Below are 25,875 nucleotides of genomic sequence, written 5' to 3'. Positions count from 1 at the left end.
TAAAGGATTCTATGATTCTACGAAAAGCACACAAGAATAATACTTCAGTATTTCCACATTTTCGCTGTAATTAAAAAGGAGAGAACCATTTAAAGTTAACTATGACAACTAGGCATGAATCATACCCTTGAAGAGGCAAAAGAGTAATTAAAATGAAAAAGACTTACTTATTCCATGCTTGTCTAAGGTTTTTAGGGCTGTACTGTGTAAACCGTTCTGTAAGAAAAAGAAGAGGCACATTCAATTATTTACGCTAAAAACAGGATTTTAAAATCAAATATATTTATCTGCTTTCAGTTTTCATCATTTCTATGCAACCAGTGCAGCTCAAGTCCCAAGACAGGGCAAGAAAACCACCATAGGAGCAACTGCCATACAAACAGGGAGAAAAAAAAACCCAACCCAAACCAACCCCCCCAAGAGACCTCAACTTGTTAAAAAAACCCAGAAGAAGTCATCATAACCTAAAGCTGACTCAGTGCTGTACCACCAGAAATGGAATTTTTTACAAAAGAAGCTATTTTAATTCGTCACAAACACAATTCTCTGTCGCCTCACTGTCATGTTTTTATGCTTCCCTGGAGGCATAAGTGTGGGTCCATGTGACACAGAGAGACGTGCAAAACATGATGGTCACGTAAGAGTCCATTTTCTAAAGAACATATATAAATAATGAGCAGAAGCGACAAGTACAATGACAGCTTATTTACTCAAACATTTAAGTTCTTAAGTTCAGATAGAAGTACTTTCCCTCTCATATCCAAGATGCTGCAGTAGGACTCTGGCTGGCAGAGGAAGATGCTACAAAAACTGCTGCAGAAGTGAAGAGCCAGTACTCAGAGCCCTTTTAACAGGAGCTAAAGTGCCTCTCAGGAAGAAACAAATGCAATCCATCTGGAGAATATAACATTTTCCATGAAGCCTCATCATACTGAAATCCTACCATGTAGACTGGTGATTACCTTGGCCAACTACCCTAGTGTGATGGCATTAGTTGGTGTGAAGAAGTCCTAAACTTGCGAAAAGCTCCATTAAACTTCAAATTCTAATTTTGCTTCCTCTCCACCCTTGAGCATGACATTTAATAGGCACGCCGTACAATTATGACAGCATTTTATGTATGTACATGCACACACACATATGCACATGTCTTATGCTACAAAACAACTGTAAATGTAGCATCAGGAGGGTTGTCTTCAAATTCCAGTCTTTGTGTACTTTGCTTATGTCAGTTCTAAAGATGCTAAGACTATGGCACATACAAAATCCTAGCATCAGCGTGGATGAGTTTGTCTGTTTATATTTTCAGAGTTTTATTGCCTTTGACTAAAGAGATGCATGTGGAAACTTCAACTCTCGTTGACTTCATTACCAGACGTTTCTGTGAGTGCTAGACCTGCAAACTGTGCCTGAGGGCTCCTTCACATTTACAAATTTTGTGGCTTTAACCATACTGATGCAGTTAAAACAACAAAATCACTCCCTCTTAGGTACATATGACAAGTGTACTGGAAACTACATAACTAGTTTTAGCACCAAAATAAATTATAGATATCACTTACATAATACTGTATGTGAATTTATTCAAATAACTTTCGCAGCAAAAAACACCAAATGCTAACTACACAGTCATACTGTTCAAGGCTTTTAGATGTAGACGAACACATGAAACAAATGTTTGAAACGTTTTTTTGTATTTGGTGGTGGTGGTGGGTTTGTATTACCAACATAAAGTTTCTGTATTTGGAAAATATTTTACTACTGTAGATAACCATTAAAGTAGCACCTATTTGACTTCTCTGTCAGAACAAAGCTAAGAAAAGAGACAACACTCTGCAGCTCTCAAATGTGCTATCATTACACAGCTCTCAACAAACTAAAATTATTAGTTCGAATTTTTATGAAGTATGTTATACAGTGTTATGAACCTTAATTTGTTGTTAGGATTAGGATATTGTAAGAAAGAAATTATAGGTCATGTGTTACATTTCATTATGAGCAAATATATTGCTCCATAAATATATCTCCCCAAATGAAATAAATTTACTGATGATTTTGTGCACATTTCTTAACATATTTTAACTCGTTTCTGATATGTCTCACTGTTGAAAATGCTACCATATTACTTACTGTGAACCTGAGAAGCATTTAGATTTAATACCACACTACTGACATTATCCTGAATTTTGTAAATCAGAAGCTCTGCGGTACTTTCCAATTACTGATAAAGTCAGTTATGCCAGGCTCTTAGCAGCTTGGATGCTATAAAAAGGAAAAGCAATTTAAACCATTGTGCTAGTTTTTTTTATTTTCTGTTAAATCTTGATACCACAACGAGTGCAGAACATAAGGGGAAAAAAAGAAGTTGCTGGGTATGTTCTTACTGAGAGCAGCAATCAAAGAGATTTCCTTACAATTTTCTGTGTGCGCATATTACAACAAAATAACTTCTCACACCTGAGACATCCAGATTAAAACTATAGGAAATGCCAGTTTCTTTTTGCATGAAATGCATCTACTACAAACATTCCAGTGCCCCAAGGCAGGTCTTTTAATCAAATGGGCAAAGTAGTCAGGATCATTATTAGATGCAGCCGTGGTTCAGCACCAGTAGCATGCACTGGAATCAGTGCCTGGGATTATGTTTTAATATCCAACAGCACAAATAAAATCTCAGTACCAAAGTACATGCTCTGTACTAAGCAGTTCAAGCATTGTACTGGCATTGAGAGCATATCCCAAACTTAGGAGGGAACATTACGATTACATTACAATTCAAATTGTACCTAATGTTTAGTAATCCAGCTTCTGCTCTCCAGAGGAAAAGCCTCAGCTCCAGTAAGGTTAATAGACAAGTTGCATGGGCCTGAGTTCACCCTTAAATTTAATTTTGCAAACATCAGCTAAAAACACATACGCAAGCAGATACCTACCCATAAAAACTGGAAGAAAAGAAAGACTTTCTATGCTTTGTAAGTAAATATCCAACCATAACACTGTCCATTCATTTATGACAAAGGACTGAAAAATAAGATGCAGCTAGACAGTGCTGTGTAACAAGAAGTCTGAGATACACACGGGACTTCAGCTAATAAAGTGCAGATTTGCCCATTAATCTATTTTGGTGAAGAAAAGTGCTGGGTGGGAAGAGAACTGAACAGACTTAAAGCATTGCTGAAAAGCTAACCTAGACCTGGGGAAAGACAGATTTTTAGTTTATCTATCATTCTGCAATATGTTTTGGTCAGATACCGAGCTGGTTCAAATTGGCACAGCAACACTGACTTCAGCAGAGCTACATGCACATAAAACAGTTGAGAAGTATCATATACAACATATTTTCTTGACTGGACCGTCAAGAGGCTTTATTTAATCAATTTAAGCTATTTGCACTGTAGGAGGAAAAGAGAGTCAATCACTTGGCCAAACTGCCTTAAGGCCTTAACGTCCAAAGTTCTGTTCCAGTTCTTCAAGAAACTGAAAAACTATTGCTATGCCAGACTAATTTTTATTGAAAAAGTGATACACTGGAACTGGTTACATAAATGCTGTTATAAAGGACACGCATAAACAAAATTAACAAACTTCTCAAAGGGATCTTCCTTTTATGTCAGTCTACTGCTCTGCTCTAAACCTCTTTTTAAATAAGTACCTTATACACCATATTGATCAGGCAGGTAGAGGGAGAACTAGGAGGCAAACATGGAGAAGTTGAAACCCTGCCTATAGTATAGAAGCAAATGTTTTGTCCCAAGTTCGTAACTTCAAACTCAATTTATATGCTGTGTGACTGCAGACCATGCATCTCCTAACTAGTGGTAGCAACTCTCCCCTCTACTCCACGCAGATTAGAGGCTCCCTACTTTAAATTCTTTACAAGGAAGGAAACCACATATTGATAAAATACAGCTCACATTTTTCTACACAATTTTATGGTCATGCCTCCAACCAGAGCCTTGTTAACTTTCATGGACAGCATAACTAGATGGGACTACTCCCATCTAGTGGGAATAACTTGGTAATTAAACCCAGACTCATGCACGTGCCAGTTCTTAGGACTTTCCTGAATTAATCCTTCTTTAGAGAATAAAAAGCAGAATAAAAAAACCAGCTAATTTTGATTTCAGATTTGCCAAAACAGAGAAGCCACAATAATCACATCCTTGAGCTTCTTCATCATGATCCAGTTTAAGTCCTGAACTGTGAAACCACAATATTACATTCCTACAAACACCAATCTTGCAGTCACAACACAGGCAAAAATAAAGTTAATTTCTCAACTTTTACCTGAGGATCTCCTGCTTCCTCAGTTTCACAGTTAAATCCCCAAGGTTGCTTCTGAGTTACTTTTCAGAATGAACAACTCTCACATACCTGTATGAATGCCTCTGTCCTTTATTGCTAGATGGGTTTATTACAACCAAAGCCAAAACTACACATATCTGGCTGTGACCAACTGCATGAAATTACATTCTACTATACTTCCAAGCATATACCTTTGGATTTTGTTTCTCAGATGCTCCCATTGATTTGATCATAAAAAATAGTATGAGTCAGATCTTGAGTGTATGTGAGATCCTAGGAATACTGCAGAATTACCACTGGTGTTCCCCCTTCAAAGAAATCTTTGCCTAACATACATTAGGAAAAGCAGCAGCATTGGTGACCCCAACCTTGATTCAACCTTTTGGAAGAAACCTGGTGTAGCGAAAACTTACTACCCCTCCTGCAGAACTGAAAGGCAAGCAGACACATGAGAATTTAATGCAGGTGGTCATATCAACACCCACCCACACAACTATCATCCAGTGCATGCAAGCTGCTGTCAAGAACATGAGGCATCCTCTCTTGCTGAGGCAGCTCTCCTCAGTACTGAGATTAAAGAAATCTAAAAACTACATCTACAGATTAAAATTTAATCTCAGATGTATTTTTAGTTTTTATAGTTCAAATTGTCAGTATACATACTAGAGTTCAAATCCTTTCAGATTATTATTGTTAAATGTCCTTATTTTTAATAAAAACACTGAGGGACCAACACAGTAATCTCGTCCGATACTTAAAGTAAAAAGTGTGATTTTAATTTCCTTTAAGTGTTTGCATATTTGACAGTCTTTTAGGAACAAATTTAGGAAACAAAATTTGATGCTGAGCATTTTAATCTCAAATACACAGTCATCATCCTCACTAGCAGCCAGGTCTCAGTGTTAAAAAGAGCTAGCTTTTCACATGGGTGCTATATTTCACTAGTCAATGGTTATTTTTTGCTTGTGTGAAAAAAAAGAAGAAAGATTTTTGGTTTCAAATCCCACAGCACCTAAAAGTGTTTACAGTTTACTTCTTAGAAGGCCAAGTTAGCCAGATGTTGATTAAAGAAGTGGCATGTTCATAAATAAATGCTGTGTAAAAACACACCTACATAGGACAGCATAAGTAAGAGCAAACAGACAGTACCCATATTCCTTACTGGAAAAAAATACCAACTGCAAGATCTTCCTGCATACCATTTACTCTTAAGATTTTAAAAGAGCACAGATAAAGAGTAGCTTAATATATCACACCTTTAGAAGCACAGCCTCGGGACAAGATTCAGTGTTCCACTGGGTACTACCCACAACCCACTCAGAGATGTTGGGTGGTGGTAGTCATACAAACGTTCTTCCAGCAGCAAATGGATTTGAGTTGCTCTTTGCTTCAGGTCTTGCAGCACAGCTTACTCAATGCCTCATGTGACAAGGAATTCTTTAGGACTGTGCCCCACAAACAGTAGCATCAACAAAGCTACTGGAAAAACAACTGCAAAATAGAAGCGCAAGTGAGAAACCAAAAGGAAGAGAGGAAGAGATTTCCCAAGCTGGTTGACTTAACAAACCTGATGTACCCAAAAACGTTACAGTCTTAAAACAACTGCTCCCAAACTATACCCACCTCCAAGACGTAGTGGGGAAAATAAACCAAACCTGTGCCAGAAAGCTCACACATTACACCCAGCTGTATTAAGTGGTTTTAGAAAAAGAAATATTGTCATTTCTTATAGAAATAGACAGTAATTCTATTTCTTATTTCCTTCAGACAACTGCTCTGCAGCAACACTGTTACATATGCACACTCACACGTGTGCCCACATATGTACCTACATGCTACTCTCTAGTCCAAACATCATTATCTGCCTGATAAACACACTCCATCTGACAGCTCTGCATCAAGGACAGGTTCAAACAGAAGCAAATTTCAGGACAACTCACTAGTGAGCTTATTAGCAGATCACTGAAGGAACTACTGGTCTGCTGTGAGAATTGAAAAAATAAGCACTTGCATTTTAAGTAACCTAAAATAAGATGAGGGTTTTTTCTCTTTTATCAGTCAGAAAAACACATGAACTATTATGCTTTTGCCACATTTGCCTTGAAAGAACCTAGAATAGGCAAGAAGGAACACAAGGAACTAGAAGCAGACTACATTTTGATTTTAGTTCCTTTTTAGTACTATTGATAATCAGCTTCTAGTCTAAACCAAAGAACTTAAAATGCAGTTTGACTTCAAGGCATTTTTTATGTTGTTAATCAAAACATTCCAGCTAATATGCATTTCTTGATTAATGTTCTTCTCTATTTAAACCCAAATGTGATTAGCTTAAATGCAAATATTTAAACATCACCATAATTAATATTTTGAATTCTAATGCATGATTTCTTTAAACAGGTCTTCTTTACATTTAGATTAGAAGTCTGAAGTGACTACCTGCATTGTGATATGTAAGACCTATATGCTATTTTTACTAAAGATTCAATCAGAAAAATATTTAAATTATGTTAGCCAAATACATAAAGACAAGCATTGATGTTGACAAGCAATTTTTCAAGCACTATTTACAGAACTGATCTGCAATTAGTTTTTACTGAAGTTCAATCACAATTGGAGTTTCATCATAATCATGAGTTACACTTCGCTTTTTTGTATGCCGAATACCTTGATAAAAATGACAACTCCCCAGCCTCCATCCCCATGCCCTCTCCTCTCCTCTCTTCCCCTCCATTCCAAATGCACAGGTTATGGAGAGACGAAGGATGGATGTTGTTTTCTGAACTCCTTGCTGAACTGGGGACTCCTGCAGCACCCTTCCACCTCTGGCCTCCAATATGGGAGGTGTGAATTTCCTTCTTTTTATGGGGAATGGTTTCTGGCCCACACTAACTCCCAAACCATGCCCAGGATTAATTATTTGGAAGTCTTAGTTGTCATGAGCTAAAGGCATGACAGAGGCTGCTCTAACAGTTTAACAGCAGAGGTTCCCACATTGCCTGGGAACATTTGTTGGCATCACTGTAGATGTAAACAAACAAGATATTGATTCAGCATGTAACAAATTGTTGACAGGCTTTGGTGAAACTCTATAGGAAAAACTGTTATGAAAGTTTGAAAAGCCATATGTCCTCATATACAGTATTTCCATGAGTTTGTGCCAAAGGAGTTTAGTCTCCCAGCCCAACCCTACTCTAAATGAAGACTTAATCCTGTGAAAAAACTTAACTATCAGTCAGCTGTTAAGATGCAGGTAGATAGGTCATATTGCTAAATCAGATCTATATTTATTGATCACCAGGGAAGCAAAGTAGAATTTCTGAATCAGAACACCAACTCTGCAGTGGTTTTGTAACAGACTTGGGATTTTTTTAATATATCCAGGAACTATCTGTAAATCTCTGGCAGACTCCATGTTATGCAGTATTTCCTATGAACGCCGTTTTCTTGATCTAGGTTCTTTTAGTCTTTCACTTTGTCCTTAAGGAGAGTATCTTTTTCTTTATTCTTTCCATCCTGACTTTAGGGATTCTCTTTTAAAAATCAGTGCTCAGTAGATGTTTCCACTGTCTCATAAAGGCACCTTTTCAGGGGCATTACCATATATTATATCTAATCATCTGTGGAACATAGTGAGGTTCAGACTCTTACACCATCAGTCCAAGATTAAATATTTAACTTTCTTTCACCTAGAAACAGCATTGTAAGGAAACTGATGCTTAATGAACATTACAAATCATTCTCACATTTCCTCCACCCTCCTAACAAGCTGTCACTTCTCCTTGGCCATTACCATCTCTTCATGGTCACCATGACATAATTTATCTTCCATTGTGACAATACCTTAACTTCTCCCACTTCACTCACTGACAGTACCCCTTCTGATAAATCACTATTTAACTTCCCAGGATGGATGTCCCGAACACTAATTGAGAATGTGGGAGAAGTGAAACCTTAAGTATAGATGCTGATCCAAAGGCTTACTTTGCTTAATTATTTGGGCAGGATTCTGAATCCAGGAGAAATGGCTACAGAAGAAAAGATAAGACGCCAGGGCAAGAAAAATCAGGAAGACTCTGACACAGGACTGGTAAGGAAGCAGCTTGTTTGGGAACACTGCTTCATCTCCATTTATGCAGACGAGACATAGTTGATGTCTACTAGCATTTCACTCTTGGAGATATAGGTCCAGTAGTATGATTGGTGGTTGGATCTGTTTTAGTACAGCTAATATACGTATTTCTTAAAGTACTGTAACAAAAGAATAGTGAAAGCATGTTCTCCAAGTCATGTGTCAGAGAATTATGTTCATCATTTACACTGTTTCTGTCCAATAACGTGTTACATGTGGCTTCTAAGTTGCATGAAACCAAGATTTTATCAAAACAACGACTAACACTTTTTCATAATTTCCTTGAACTGCCTTCATATCTGAGGGCAGATAATTTACCTCCACAGTGATCCAGAATGGCTGGGGTTTCTTCAGTGATACGTGAGTACATGAGGAACCACTCAAGATTATAGCAGTCCTAACAGCTTCAAAGTGAATCACAGAGGTTACCTGAAATTACTGAAATACTTCCAAGTATTTCATGAGCTTCAAATGCACCATTTAGATTATCCTTCAGTAATGTCCTAAGGAGGAGATGTGTGCATGTGTGACTGTGCACAGGTGCAAACACAAACTGAGAGGACTGAGGCTGAGGCACAGGGAAAGCTCAAAGACCAGGCCAACTTTTAAGTTATCTCCTATATTACTTAGAATTATTTGTAAGACAAAATAATCATAGACCTCAAAGCAAGCAGATAAAATACAAGTTGTTTTCTGACTTTTTAAATGGCAAAACAAATTATGACCATTTTACAGCCATGCACAGGCTGTTAAAATCACTGTAGTTAGAGGTTTAGATGATGCAGAGCCACCCACAGCTAGCCTTAGGAACACAATTCTTATTCAGCCTCAGAAATGTTCCCACATATTAAGATGTCAGAGATCGTCATTGTTTGCGCACTGGCTGCTTTCCATAACACCCAGACCCTTGCTCACTGTAGCAGAGAAGAGACTAATGTCATGTTTTTCAGATATGTTCCTCCTAGTAAATTGTGATTAGCTCTCTGCAGCACAGGACTGTGCCTTATCAACTCACAGTATGAAAAACCAATTATTTAAGTCTGTATGCAAACAAGAAATACAACAAAATTTTGTTTCTACTCTCAATAGTCTTCCCAACTCCACAGGCGTTTCATGTCCCCAGCATTTTTTAAACTATAGTTACTATTTATCACTGATACTTTCTATTCAACTCCTATTATTTTATGCTTACACAACTCAGTTATCACATCAAAGCCTTGCCTGAATGGATGTTGATATCCTCATTGCCAGTGCTCTCTGCACTTCTCAATCTATCACACTTACTGTTTGCAGTGATCAGACTTAAAACTCACAAAGACATGCAAAGTACAGGAGTTACTTAGCCCCATACCATCTGTATTTAAACACAGGGATTTCACGAATCTTAAAGAATAATGGAATTGGCTCAGATTTGGCAAGACATTTCAGGTTCTGTGTTCTTCTGCTAAGGAAAGGAAAAGATTAAGTCATCTAAAATATAATATTAAAGCATTAACCTCCATTTTTGCTCAAAAGAAGTCGGTCAGGAAAGAAAAGTCTTTCAGTCCCATACACCAAGGAAATTTTCTCTAGGGTGTAGCAACAATCTCAGACCAACAGGAAGGGGAGCATGGCTGGCTGAGCATCTGTGGAATGGGACAATGCAGCCTTGTCATAGCCAGAAAACTTCTATGCACAGAATGGCATGAAGGAAAGCATTTTTTAAAGCAACAACAGAGAACCTGGTATCCATGACCAAACAGCTCCAACGATTCTAACAGCATGAGCAAATACTGTAAAAGTCCAGCCCAGCTCATAGGCCAGAGCACTTTGCACAGAGCATGTTTTAGATGCTGGTATACCAGTATGACCCCAGAGGTGTTTTGGTGCTCTAACCTTTCCACACTTTACCAGCATAAAGCCCAATTACTCAGGTTTGGGGTATGTAACCCAAGTGTTGGTTATCTAGTTAGATTATGCTTTCTATTGCTGTAATTTCTAAAATCAGCAAATAAGAAACCGTAAGATGGAAAAAAAAGGTTCTTTTTCCAAGGCCATAAAGGATCCAGAGTAGTATGTTCTGCACTCCCATTGTACCATGTGTACAGAAAAAGACTTTTTCTTTTTGAGTGTTCTTAGACCTCCAGAGTGTATGGGAATTAAGGAGCTCAGTCCTTTGCACTGACAGGCCCTAGAAAGGCTAAATTAATGCCAGCAAGACTATTAATTACTGACTTGCAAATCTACATGCTCTGCAGATATGGAAGGTATCTAAGAGACTAAAGACCACACCGTGCACAAATGGTAAAAATATGGAGTGACTATTTTCTGTCTTGGAGGCATCTTTCCTCCTGTCCTCATCCTGCATTTGTATAAATAGTATGTACTCATAGATGACAAAATCCATAATCTGGGACAGAGAAAATAAAAGCAAGCTGAACACAATGCCTGTAAAAAAATTAGATTTAATGAAGTGCCTGCTGTGGGTTTATTTCCTGATGTTCTTCTGTGGTAATAAACCCACATCCCTTAACACATTTAAAAGCCAAAAAGAAAAATGAAACCAGGAAAATTCTCGGCTGCCATCTACTGTTCAAAACCTTCCTGCATCACACAGGAGAATAAAATCAAGAACAAACACAAAGAGCACTCACTGACATCTTCAGGTTTTCTCCTCCCCTCTACTATTCTTGCACATAAACAATGTCTTTGGAGTACTGTTAGAAACCATTACATTCTATGTATATGACCACCTTTTAATCACTACCAGGAATTAGAAACACAAAAGCTTGGAAACTTAATGACACATTGATTCAGGAAAAACAGTAGTATTTTTAGTATTTCAGTGAAAAACTGTACCTGTTACAAAAGTTCTACTAATTCACGAGAAAGCACTAGAGGGTGATTTCACTATACAGCAATAAGACAGAAATAGGACAGAGACTGAAAAGCAATGTGCAAGGAAGCTGTCTGCCTTTCCTTTTCTTGAAGTCTTGTGCTACTATCAGCGTAAGACCTACAATATATTTGTTTCTCTGTCTCTCTTGAGAGCTGCCTAGATCGCTTTGTCCTTTTCAAATCCCCTGCCCCACCTCCCACCTCTTTGCTGCCTCAAAGAAGTCATTACGATCCTGCAGATCTGACAAATAAGACATGCTACAATGAAAAGGGAATCTTCACCTATAGGATAACTTGGAAGTTAGGTTTAAATAGCACAGGATACCAGGTTGTCACAGTTTATGACAAAAGCTGAACAGACTATCATCTGCGGTGTGTGGCCAGCAGCTGGAAGGAGGTTCTCCTCCCCTTTATTCTGCCCTACTAAGGCCACCTCTAGAGTACTGTGTCCAGTTCTTAGCTCCCGAGCTCAAGAGAGACAGGCAAACACTGGAAAGAGTCCAGTGGAGGGCTGCAAAGGATATGGGGACTGGAATATCTCTTACAAGAAAAGGCTGAGAGACCTGGGTCTATTTAGCCTTGAGAAAAGGAGACTGAAAGGGGATCTTATTCAATGTTTATAAATATCTAAAGGGTGTGTGCCAAGAGGACAGGGCCAGACTCTTTTCATTGGTGCCCAGTGGGTTAACAGGCATAAACTAGAACACAAGAAGTTCCACCTAAACACTAGGAAAAACTTCTTTGCCATGAGGGTGACAGAGCACTAGAGCAGACTGCCCAGAGAGGTCATGGAGTCTCCTTCTTCAGAGACTTCCAAAACCCGCCTGGACTTGTTCCTGCACAACCTGATCTAGGCAAACCTACTTTAGCAGAGGGGTTGGATTAGATGATCTCAAAAGGTCCCTTCTAACCCTTGCCATTCTGTGATCTGCAGTAAAGGAGAACCAGGGGTTTATGGAGAGACTTTAGACAAGGCCAAAACCATCTGAATTGCATTTCTGAGTCAATTCTGTCACTCACTTCCATACTTCAGTCACACGGTTATAAACTGAAGACACATCCTCGTAAATATACTGGGAGCAAATTAAGTACTTAATCTGAAAGCATCTAACACAGTCTGTACTATCTAGTCCAAACCCACTCACAGCAGGTCAAACAAGCTCATATTGCTTGGGCCCTGTCCAGTTAGGTTTTGAACAGGGTAGAGATGTCAGAGCTCCCTGGACAACCAGTTCCAGTATTTCACCACCAACATGTCTCCTACTCATTTGCCTGCCTGGCATGATTTAAAAACAGTATGTCTAAGGGTCCCATTCAAAAGTTCACAGGACTATATTACATGTATACGCTTGCATACATATATAACATCTGGAAGTTGACCACATACCTCTAGTCTCTAGGGAGCAAACTGCTCCCTCTCACACAAATGTATCAGATGGTGAAACAGTTTTTCAAGAATGGTTGTAGATTATGACAACTTCAAGAGTAAGGTACATTAAAAATTGAGCCTTAGTAGGGAGGTACTAACAGATGATCTAGTAGTAACTTCAGCTGTCACAAAGTCTTTTCTCTAGTCTTTAGTATCCTTTACTATTCCTCAAAGTTCAGGGTGCAGTCCATGGAAAAGTAACACTTATTGGGAATCAGCCTACCAGCAATCTGAAAGGTATGATACTCAGTGGCTAAGGAATGCAAGTAGGCCAGGGCTGAAACTGTAACAAACAGGAGAAAATCCAAAAGAAAGAAAAGAAATTAAACAAAAGAAAAAATCCTAACCTGAGCTCAATAAAAAGTAAGCAGCTAGAAAAAGTGCATTATGGTTTGTGCACCATGTACCAGGTCATTTTGAAGCTTGTGGGCATGGGCATAATTATCTGTGTCCTGTATTCCCAGGAAGAGAGTTTGGATGAACTTGATACTTCAACCTACCTGGTTTGAAATGGGGTAAAGAGTGGACTCCAGGCCATGTATCTTCATTTGGGGTTCCAAGTACCTGTGCACAAAAACAGAAAAAAATCCACACATCGCTTTAATGGAAAAGACTTAACAAGTCATAGTTATGCATAAAGTCACTCTTCATTGTAAGCAAAATGTATATTACAATCTCTTGAATACGCTTAATAACTAGGCAAAGGCAAGGAAGAACAAAGTAGAAAAAGTTAAATGATAACCACAGTTTCAAGGTATCAGTGGAGTCAGTAAAGCACATAACAGTGCTGTGTTCTTCTTGGATTGCTATATAACTCATACATGTTAAAGCTACTTTCTATTGACAAGTGTCAAGCTACCTGGATATCTCAGAGTGTTGTTGTTACAGAGGCTACCTATCTTAGCTCAGAAATAATTTCAAACAAGATTAACAGATACTTAATAGGTAGATGCTGGGATAAAAGATTTGCACTGATAGTGAAACTGGTGACCAAGAGCATGGCATGAAAAGAATGCACAACAATTGTCCTAAGTGCATGTAGTATACATAAAAAAAATATTTATTTTTTAGGAAATACAGACTTCATTGACTCATGCATTATATTTTGTTTCTTGCACTTCAACTGTGTCCTCCTATTTATAGCATAAGTCAGATCAACTTTCATTAGCCAAGTATTTCAGACTTCTCATGTGCATCTTATATTCTCTGCTTACATGAAAAGCTCACCCCCATTTTTGGCAATAATAATTGAGACAACTGTTGTAATTAATTCTCCCAAATCTGTTTTGCTTTATAAGACATAACTGTCAATGCTTGCTTTAAGTGGAGCTGAGAGGAACACCTAATTAGCAGCTCTAGGAAAGCATTGCTAAATAGTTGTGGAATGTTATATTTCATTAGTCATATCTTTCTTGCTATAAACTTACACCCAATTTCTAACACAAAAGGAAATGCTAGTTGCTGTTTTCAATATTTGTTATAAGCTCAGTCCCTGGGATAAATGGTTAATATTTTAAAGTGAAATTTTTTTTCCATTGTCATAAAATGTACAAAACCCCTGCCAGCCCTGCCCCTACCTGTGCTGCAGATCTTCTGAGTAAATCTTTTAGATCTGTATATCTTGAGTCACTGTGATATTTTGTGGTCACTCACATCAGCACAAAACAAGCACAAAGTTAGTGTGAAAATCTTTGGTTCAAGTATGTGAAGGTTTGTGACACTTTGGGGCAAGCTACAAGAGATCTACTCCCAGTCATTCAGAGCTGAAGAGATTTCTCTTTAATTGTGTCTGCTGATATATATATCTCTATCTATCTATGCATCAAGACCATTAAAGGAAGGACCACTATAAAATATTTGTTGCACTTCTTAAGCTATGTAAATATTTGTTCATGTTGATGAAGTCAGTCTTAAAAAATATTTTAATTAAGACTGGGAAGCTAAAACACACAAAAAAAAATTATCTTTTGACTCCACCAGAAATTTATTTCATAAAATTTAGGATTGGGCTTAAAAATTTGAGCTAAAAGAAAGTGACCTCTTAAACAGATATAATTCTTACCAATATGGTGTGCTTTATTACTCTAGGGACTCAAATTTGTTAAGTAATTTATAAAACTAATGTGTTTCTAACCTAAGAATAGCAATGCAAAGATCATTTGTCCTCCACTACCAAACAAAACTAGCAAAGAGTCCAATTTAGATGTAGTATGACAAGTAGGAGGTGAAAACAGAGCACCAAGGTGTCAGAGAAACAAAGATGACAGTGTAAGTGTAACTAGACAGTATATGCTCGTGTTTATTTGGATATGCTTTTATTTTGTAGGACATTATTTTCAGTTCTTGTGAAGTATGTCTTAAATAGCATTTGAATAAGATAAATCTTATTTGTCTGCAATGCTGATTCATCATAACACCCGTACCAATTCCATTATTGCTGTAAGGGAGAGCACAATTCTCTCACTAAATATAGAAGTTAGGAAACACTGCTGACACTGTGTCACTAAACTAATTTGCACATACTCGGCTTCTGCATTAATGAAGCTCCTGATGCCAAGCACATCCTAGACCAGGAGAGGGAGCCCATGGATTAAAAACAGATTCCTGCTTTCTCAGTTTAAATTAACAAATATGGTGTTCAACTTTGCAACTCCACTTAGCAAATCAAAGAAATATTCTCTCTTGAAACGTTATGTCTACAAGAAAATTAGCCACATCCTTCTAAATATGTGTTCTTAATTTACTCTTATTTTAGATGACACAGGCAACTAAGGCACTGTACAGATCAATATTAAAACTAGCTAACAAAAACTCTAACTTCCAGTGCAAGGTAGAGTATTTATCAGACCAATTTAATATAGAACCTGGAGCTAAGAAATGGATTATTCTGATTTTCAAATAACATCAGGTCCAGTAACAGAGGGCTTGATGGGAGATAAATTTTCTAATGAATCTTATGTAACTCACAATTTTGTTCACCAGTTTTACAATCAATTTCTTTAATACTATTCCAGCATATCTCCTGCTACCATGTTTCATAGCCAGCTATAAACAAGTTCTGTACATTGGAGTACTCAAATCACTTACTATATTTATACATTCTGTCAAGGGTAGCAGTCAGGCTAAAAACAACTACCATTTTCTACCATCTAAAGGCCCTACCATTTTTAAGGTAGGGGCCCTTTGGCATGGTTTGATATTCTATTTTTTTAACATTCAAATAATCTATGGTCCTCAAATTTGGAATGGATTTATTGTTTTCTGGGGACCAGGATAGTTTCGCTCTTCCACCCTACATAAAACACTAGGAGCCATTTCATTCCCCAGCAAACGAGATTAAATGACCCTGTCATTTGAAACTTGCTGCTCAAAATCAGGACCAGATTCTAATCTAAATTGTAGGGTGAGAAATGTATTTATATGAAAACAACAGATTTACAGTACATCAGGCTACTGAGGGCCAAACACCATTAATGCCAGTTGACATTGTTATTGCTTGGCAGAAAGTCATGAAAACTGAACCTGCTGTTCAAATCTCAATATACAAGCATGACAGAAAGATTTCCCAGGAAATGCAACACAAATGCATTAAGGTCTATTGCATTGCTTTAATTTTTTTAATATATGAAAAAAGTGGTTTGCTTTTTCCATCTGATTTTACACAGATACATCATGCTCACCTTTAATTAACCTGCTCCCTGGTGTGCAAGGGAATCATTATTTTACAGTGAGCATTAAGCATCTCTACCAACACAATTAGTTGTGTTGTCCTGTACTCTGCTTCAAATGCAAAAATGTTCCCCATTAGTGGCATGTGGTAAGGTCATTCTGGGTAACAGCTTGTCCAGAGAAGTCATCTGAATCTCTTGTGAGATGAGCAGCAGTGCAACTTTGTCACACTAGCTCTTTCCCAAGTGCTGGCATAATTAATAAAGAACAAGCATTTCCATTTGCACTGCAACTTTTGAATATAAAAAGCTGTGTATTAGTGTGTTAGAACAGCTCACGATCCTCGAGAAAGGCACTTCAGCAACACAAAGAACATGCAGCCTCTGGTATTATTCAGGATTTTGTAGCAACAGAGCAGAATGAAAAACAAGATCAGCATGCCAATGAACTGCCCTTCCTTTGACAACATTTATGGAAATCAGGCTAAGCAATTTGCTGAATTTTCAGGTTTTTTTTCACTTCAGGTCAACTTGATGAACAAACAAAGTTCAGTCAAAAAAATGTCAGGAGAGTGGGGTTTTTTTCCCCTCTTTAACGAAAAGATGGTTTTGTTGAAAAATGCCCTAGAATTTTCACTAGGAAAAGTTACAAGCTGGATTAAAAAAGTTTTCTTATTTTATAGTTCTTTTTAAGGATCATCAAGAATTCTGTTCCTGTCTTCCTATTTGCTGGGTAGAACATAGTGTATTCATTGAGTCCTCATCTGTGATGCACCATGGGACACTACAACTGCTAGAGGAAACAAACTTAATAAAAAATAGGAAGAAGGTAAGTATTGCAGAGCAATTTCCAAATTAGCAAACTCTTTCTGTTGAGTGAGAGTTGGAGGTTTCAGATGTCCTGTTTTTCAACAAAAATCTGTTATATGCTTCCAAAACAGCTAATGAAGCTTTCAGCTTAGTCAAAAACTTAGGAGTTCTTTTCCCTTTCATTAGAGGACGATACATTGCTACTTTAGATTTGGCTCTCGAGAAGGAGTGCGAGTTCCAGGGTTTCACTGTAGCAGTTCCATCATGCCCAGAGCCATATCTGGACATGGAACTTCCCATCTGGTCTGGAAAAGGAAAAGCTAATGTGATCTCTTCCCTCTCAGAGTCTCTCCTGGTGCCAAGTCATTTGTCCAGATAATCCACCTACTGCTGCATTCTCCTCCTGAGGAGTCACAGTTAGGTAGATCTTAACCACATCTTCCACAATTAGGGGCAGTGATGCATTACAACCTGGTAACGTCAGTGAGAACAAAGTACATGTAGTAGTGAAGACCAAAGGAGGAATTCTGTCCTTCACCTTAGCATTTGGTCTTAGTATAATGGGTAAAATATATACATATATATATATATTTTCAGCAACTATTTGTGTTTTATGAATGCTGCTCCAGTTTGCTGACTGACAGCTGCAGCAAGGCTTCCTTCAGCTCTCTGCTGGGCATGATGGATGACAGCTGAGTGTCAACTTTAATACCCAGAAGGTGGAGACAGAAATGGAATTTCCTCAATACCAGTAGTTTCTTCACACCAGGAGCTTAGCAGTTCAGTTTCTGTAACTGACAGTATAATCTATCAGTTTGTGCAATGAGCTTAAGTGTTAGTTAGATTGAGGCCAAGCACATTTCAGTTTTGGGAAGGCTGTAGATGTTTCAGGGTTCCCAGTTGCAATGAAAAAGTCATCTAATTTTTCACTACAGAAATTATGTCTATCAGCTCAGATGGCAACAATATATTTACCCGGATTAATGAAAAAAAAAGACCATATAACTAGTAATTATCCCTGAGACTGAAAATATCAAAGCTTTCATTAAATGAATGGCAAAAATTACATTTATAGCTCCTAAACCAGGATTTCACATCAGTTCAAAGTTAAAAAAACTGAAGTGAGACTGTGTGATCAGGGCAGTCTTCTCCCATGTGGAAAGCACTAAAGGCCTTGTTCAGAGCCTGAAAACTCTATTTTAGTAAAAACAGTTATTCTTACACAGGAAACTCTTTCTGTATTTTTTTTCAGTAAACTGTCATCAAAGCATCCATTCATTATTCCCACACAGTTAAGAAAGAAAATACCAATTAATTAGAGATGCAACATATTAAGCATGCAGAAAATGTAACGTAACTCTTATGATTCCTCTTCAGAACAAGTGTTAAACAAGATCCTGTAATCTTTACAGACAAAACCAGATTTTCAAATTCTTACTCTTAATTTTATGTACAAAACAGGTAGAAGTTTTTGCTTCCTTATGTCCCTGCAAATGCTATCAAAGTCATAACACCTTGCCGTGGTGATACATAGTAAAAGGAAAAATAAATTTAACAAGTGCCATTTCATATGCACAGTGGTAACGTGTAGCAGAGTATGTTTCATGTCATTTGCATTCATATAGGATATTAAACCAGAATTATGGATATAAGAGAAAACAAGCCTGATTACAAAACAAGATGACTGGAGTACTTCTTTTGCAAGTTATTTTATGAATGATCTAATTTTTGTTGTAACAAAAACCAAGTAAATTCTTTCAAGAGCTCTAAGAAGTACCTGCTACACAGAGAGTGACTACTGGACACAACAGCAACAAAAAACCAGAAAGCATTTCCTCACCAACCCCGTAAGTTTGTTTCTGCTGCACGTAACATGATGCTGTTTTGTGCAAAAAATAGAAGTTACTGATGTTTATTCTCTAAGGTGAAAAAAGAACCAGTAGGAACAGAATGAGGCTGACCTACCACAAAAGGCTGACTCAGGGCATCAGCTGGAATATTGTCATTCCATTATACATGGGTAATAAAACCATTTGCTTTGAGCATAAGGAGGGATTTATGATGAAACTGTCTTCAAAAGCATTTAGGTAACGTGCCGTATGGATGAGAGAAGCAAAACATGAAATTGCTACCAACATTCCCACAAAATTTTAACAACACCCTCAAATCAGTGCAACCATGCAGCACTTTAGCCAAATTACAAGTTAATTAAAAAGTGTAGCACATGCTAAAAGGAGACACTGTTTGGCTCCAAAGAGGGCTCCTCTCTCAGGGATGTTCCATGTTGAACCAGTAGAACTGCGAGCCAATCCCTCCAGCATTCCCAGCTACAGGAATGTGCTGAGGAGTCTCCTTCCATCAGCACACAATCCCATCATCAGAATAATAAAAAAAAAAAAAACAAATCCCAAAATTATACTAGACTTAGTGTCTCTGATACCTGCTTTGGAGCTGCAGAAACTATGAAACACCTCAAGAGGATGAAACTGACCCTTAGCAAGAAAAGCAGAGAATTTGAAAGCTTTTGTAGACCTCAAAGGTGTGGATCACAAAAAGACTGGGAAGAAAACTCATACAGAAGATTACAGCTGACCTCAACAGATTTCTCTCCCCTTCCTCCAAGGTGAGAAGTTTGCCATTCTGGCATCACCAGAGCTTGTAAGGTCTCAAATAAGGTTACAGAGAAGGAATGATTTCACCAAGGAAGAAGATCTTGGTGTTAATACATGTGAAGAAGAAGCTATTGATGATTTCTGGGCTGCAGGGTCTCTTCCTTACCATTTGGGAACAAACAGAATGGTTTTCTTCACTGTGAAGGAGAAGGAAGACAGCAATTTTCTGTCAGAAGGACCCCCCCGGCTTACAGCTCATGTTTGTTTACATACCCTTTAAAGTCTGCTCTGGTTTACTCTGCACAGAAAGGTATATGCTCTGCATTTCAGATTTCCTACCCTGTCTGTGTTGTAAAGCCTTTGGAATAACCCACCCAAACAGACAGGCCTCTCCTAAACATGCTCTTAAAAGACTTATTTTAAGTTTTTCTACTGACTTTTTTTCTTTAAACTGAAAAAAGGGAGGAAAAAAAAAATCCAAAAAGCTTTTGGGAGGCTTTAATGAAATGTACTTCTACAAGTCCTGCTGTGCTGGCTCAGCAGCTGGCTCATTTGAATTCCAGGTACGCCCTACACAGGGTCTATTTGGAAATGCTGGCTTAACGGAAAGGCAATGCTGCTTTCGGATCATAAAGCTGGCTTTATGGTCTTTTTGAAGACCATTAAACTGGCTCAGTTAACACACAAAATCCATCCGAGTGTTGCAGTGTCCAGTCTCATTGGCACGGGCAAAGCTCCACCACTGCGTGAGGATATTTAAGGGCTTAAAGCTCCCATTAGCCTGGAAAGCTTATTTAAATAATTAACAGACCAAATGCATGCATCTTCCTATGAATGATCATACAAATAGCAAGGGAAACATTTTTATTTAAAATAAAATGATGTGTTTTCACTATACCGTCATTTAACTACAGCTATTTGAACAAAGCAGCACATTTGGGATCACATCCATTCCTGATAAGGACCATCATCGCACCACGACCTGACCCAACAGTTTTCACAGAAACCTGTGCACGTTTTTTCTGGAGCAAAACCCCACTCTGAAGCAGTGAAGTGGAATGTACTTCTTGGATACTGGAAACCCTTTGTCTCTGGCGTGGTGCCCAGTCACAACCCGTCGGGAGGATGAGCGTGCCTCGTTAAGACACCACACCTGGACCCACCACTCCCCCTGCACAAGGAAAGCACACGCACGGCACAACAGAAGCCCATGGCATGTGATGCTTAAGAAACACATCTGCGGTAGAGAGGAAACTAAGGTCTTGATCTTGTCAATCTCAATTCTGAACGGGCTCGTGCAGTCACATGGAGCCCAGTGAAGCAGTGGGTATTTTGTCAAGTTTTTTTAAGCGATCATTCGTTCAACCTGCAGTAAATGAAGGCAGCCAGTCATGCTGCCAATTTGAAGAATGTACAGGTCCAGGTGTTCAAATGTTTCTGAAACAGTCAGTGTATTAATAATGAGCTCCAGTTGTGTTTGGTTTACAGGGTGGATATAAGGGCACTCTTCCTGGACGTCTAAATCCTGCTGATTCCTATAATAAACCTTACCAGAATGCCCAAATCAAATAACTTTTAAAAATGTCTAACCTCATTACTAAAAATCCATTTCAAGTGATTCAGTTTCAGGTGTGCCTCCTATAACAAACCGTATTGTGATGCTTGGTGTGTTAGTTCCAAACAGCGGTATTTTGCTGCTCATAAGGCAATAGTTTTATACTGGTGAATCATAGAACAGAACAAGCAAGCAGAATAAGAAATGGAAATCTGTAACTAGTACAGAAATATTGTGGTTTTCCTAAAAATATGGGAAATGTCAGCCTACTTCTGATGGAGAGACACTAGCTATAAAAGCATCTGAGACATTTTAAGTGGGGTCAAGGCAGAAACCCAGGGAGATACTAATTTTCACCCAGAAGACATTAAGATCAATGGGGAGGTTGTGGCTGAACAGAACCTGTATCCCCCACTGCAGCATGGTGAGCCAGCACACCTCACTCCAGAGCACTTTGGAAGCTTCCAGTGAATTCTTTGCTAGAGGATTTACTGCTTTTCTCACACCTTCTTTACCTATTTCCTTGCAAATCCAGTAAGAGGGATGTGTTCATTTTCTTGAGGCCATGAGGTACATGCCCAAATGCAGAGATCAGAAGAGGGTTTTGAAAGAGTGCGGAATGTTGAGACACTTAAATGTTCTGGAAAATTGGAAATGGTACGATTTAATCATTTATTGCTCATTTAGCAGCAGTGGCTTTAACAATCATCTGGCAGGTGGCCTAAGACTTTTTGTTTTGCTTATTTAAATGATGGTGAAAACAGATGTCACTCAACTGGAAGAGGCAGCTGCACTCCCAACTTCAGTGAACCCATTTGTTTGTTCTGACATTAGAGCACTCAGTAACTTTGCCGATGACTTCTGAGCTCTCATAAACACCAGGCAAGAGGGATTAGGGTGTCACCACCTCCTGTCTTCATTTAAACTTGCTCTAAGCCATGTGCAGGGCAGCTGCAGTGGCAGTCCTTCCTCTTTGTAGCCTCACTTTTGGGCAAAAAAGAACTACTTCCCTGGAGCTGCTGAAGCCATTCCTCGCTATTTACTGGAGAGGGTAGCTGTGAGGCCTGGGCAGGATTTGGAGAACATAGAGCCTACAGCTCCAGAAGGAATTGAGGGGCCTTGCACTCCAACAGTCAGTGAAGTATGAACGAATGAAGACAAATCCTCAAAAGACTGGAACTTCTTAACACCTGCATATCACGGTCCACTCCTTTTCAGAAAACCAAAACAAAGTAAAAAAAACAAACAAACAAAAAACAAACCAGAGGGGGAAATGGATAAATAAATAGGATATGCAAATACAGTAAATTTGCACAGATATATGACAAAGAGCTTCAGTACCATTAATAGAAAATAATGATGGAGAGGAAAAGAAAGACTGAAGTTACAGTTTCTTATCCCCCACTGCCAACCCCTTTAAGTCCACAGAAATTCATGGCCTGAAATACTGACGACACAAAAGCTGAAAAATTATGGATGATGAGAACAGTAAAATGATGTTAATTCTTTAACATGAGCAATGCTGCTACAAGGCAAATCATAACTTTTCAGAGGCAAATTTTAAATACCTCAGTGAATTAGCAGAAAGGGAGATAGTTATAATTTTTCATTTATGTAACGACTACTCAAGTTATCACAATAAAAAACAACGTCTCATCAGTGTAGGCACAGCTGATCTCTTGGACTATGTGAGGAATGCAGATGAGCAGCACAATGCTATTATTAAGCTAGCTGAAGGACTGCAAAAGCAACAAAACCATGAAAGCAATAGCAAGAATAACACAACATAAAGCAAAAGTGGTAGAAAGCTGCACTGAAAGTATGGTTTTACAGAAAATAAATGAAGCCCAAAAAAGAGATGACTCTAGTAAGAAACAGGTGTTTCACTATCCTTAGTTTTCAGCTATATTCACTGGTCTGATTAATTAGTTTTTTTAATGGAATAGTGTACTGCAGGGATATCATTAAAAGCTCCATAAAACAAACAAAAGCGGATTTGCCCTGGCTACAGTTATTACCCTGCTTTGGACAGCTGAGCAGCTGACAAAGTGATCTGATGCAGCGAGGTCAGCAGGACCTTGTCTCTCTACCCCTCCCAAGAGAAAGGAGCAACACCAGCACAGCCTAACAAGCCAGGCCATCATCATAGCAGCGTTCCTGAGGACGTATCTCAGTCATCGGACCAGAGCAGGCTATACCAAAATGACCGGCATCTCCGATGGCAGAATTATTAAGGCCTCTTTTTAAGTATGCAGACGAATGCGTTGTATGGATGCACGTCAAGATGAGACATGAAAGATAACTAACGGATTGACAAAATCCATGGCTGCATTCCCTCTGATTTTACTTAAGGCTCCATTCAGCAATACAAATATAAATACAAAAAACTTTTCTTTCTCTTATGAGAAAAGTGCAATTACCAGCTATTGTAAAACAGTTACATTCAGGATACACAGGGAAAAAAAACCCAGAGTATGTTCTAAGGTGAAAATGGGTTACAACAACACAAAAAAAAAATCTGCTTTGAAGAAGGGAAATAACTACAAAATATTTTAAAATAACATTAAAAGGAATTGAGCAACAGTTATTCTAAAAACATAAATCCCTCTTTATGACACAGTGAAGTTTAACTGAAAGTTTACAATATCAACTGATTTCTCACCCATCAAAAGATATGGAAATCCAACCATAGACTTTCAGTGCAATAAGTAGATGCCTAAGAATTTGCTTTCTTTTCTCTTCTGGATGTAATCATCATCAGGGCAACCATATTAATGTGAGAACATACCTACTACTGCACTATGGGATGCTTTCTGTTAAGAATTTACCTTATGCTCCATCACTGACAGTTTTGTGAGTTTACACAGTGGCCATTTGGACCATGGTGTGCTCCAAAAAAGTACTGGGAAAGATTGTCATTAGGGTCTCACAAAACATATTATTAGCTCTCTCTGATGCACTCAGAAACAGACCTCTTCTTTACATCTTATGAAGTAGAATATATTCCATTTCTGTAGCCTTTTCTCTCTTATTTTGCTACTTTTCCAGTCCAGTACTTTTCAAGGCAGTTTCAAACTAACCCAGCTCTTTTCCTGTTGATTACTTATCTCTTATAATAATAATTAAAAAAAAAAAAAAAAAAGTTCATGGGAGGTATGTTCCCTCCGATTTTCTTTGTGCAAGCCACATAAGTAATGGCATAAGCCTATTTATATGCATATTTAAAACCTACATGAGATTATACAACATTTTTAACATATGTAAAATTAAATTAAATTATTTAACCACACCCTACTAGAAAAGTAGCTGTCCTAATCAAGGTGGATTAACGTTAACCCCTGGAAACCTGAAACCTCCCGAAATCACTAAGCTTGTCTGAAACCTTATATTTAGCTTATACAAAGATACTGAAGATCACCAGCTTGTGTAAATGGCCATGACAGTTGAAGACAATCTTATGCCAAGTGCTAAGCATCTTGCTAAATTAATACCTAGACTAGGGCACTGATTCTGGAAACACTGAAACAGGCATTAAAGTCTACCCTTATTCAAATTAGGACTGCTGCAAACAGTACCTTCAGGCATGTGTGAGGCCTGACAGGGATGTCACTCCCAGATACTATGATAGGAAAAGCTATATACTTCTACCAGTTCTTAGCAGGGTAGAAGAAATCAGCTATTATTCTTGAACTCTTAAGAGTGGATAGGTGAGGCATTTCAATCTTAGATTCTCTAAGCTGTCTCTAAAATCAGAATCTAAACCTGCCTCACATTCATTTTTAGACATTTTCAACTCTCAGGATGTTTGAACTTGAGCTACAGATTATAAACAACAATTTTTGAAATCAGATGCTCTTCAGAGAACCTAGTTTTGGCATGTGATGTGCAATTCAGACACATGTAAAAGAAGAAAGGGAAAAGAGAAGGTTCAAGTGTATTAATATAGTTCCTTTATTTAAAAAATGGAAAAAGAAAGCAATACAGAATCACAGAAGGGTCTAGGTTGGAAGTTCCAACCCCCATGCCATGGGCAGGGACACCTCCCACTAGACCAAGTTGCTCAAAGCCCCACCCAACTTGGCCTTGAACAGTTCCAGGGAGGAGGCAACTGTTCCAGTGTCTCACCACCCTCACGGTAAAGAATTTATTCCTAATATCTAATATAAATCTACCCTCTTTCAGTTTCCCCATGTCCTATCACTACCTCTTTCATAAAGAGTCCCTCCCCATTTTTCCTATAGGGCCCTTTAAATACTGGGAGGCTGCTCTAAGGTCTCCCCAGACACACTCAAATATGACCACTTGATTTCTGATCTTTCCTAGCAAATAAAGCCAGCACACCAGAGCAGGTTTTTGAATGGGCCTGTGCTTTCATATGGCACAACAGTATCCTGCAGCATAATTTGTGAGGTAACAGACCAACAGTTTTGATCAGAACGGGCTTCAGCTCCATTTGTAAGAGGCATGAATTGCTTACGGCTGCCGGTCTG

The 25,875-nt window shown here is 38.3% G+C and overlaps 1 protein-coding gene across 1 annotated transcript in view; it reads right to left on the bottom strand.

Annotated features, from left to right (window-relative positions):
• Positions 1 to 167: 167 nt before the first annotated feature.
• Positions 168 to 25,875, bottom strand: part of CDK14 (cyclin-dependent kinase 14) — a gene marked incomplete at both ends in the record, with an annotated part of 92,751 nt that continues 67,043 nt past the window's right edge. Inside the window, 2 exons of the mRNA XM_008943736.1 lie at positions 168 to 216; positions 13,241 to 13,304. Of these exons, the coding sequence (XP_008941984.1) occupies positions 168 to 216; positions 13,241 to 13,304 (113 nt within the window). The remainder of the gene's footprint in view (positions 217 to 13,240; positions 13,305 to 25,875) is intronic.

Source organism: Merops nubicus, unplaced genomic scaffold (genome assembly GCF_000691845.1).
Source record: "Merops nubicus isolate BGI_N331 unplaced genomic scaffold, ASM69184v1 scaffold1937, whole genome shotgun sequence".
NCBI classification, from domain to species: Eukaryota; Metazoa; Chordata; class Aves; order Coraciiformes; family Meropidae; genus Merops; species Merops nubicus.
The sequence above is the reverse complement of the archived record's forward strand: the minus strand, read 5'-3'. Positions and strand labels throughout refer to the sequence as shown.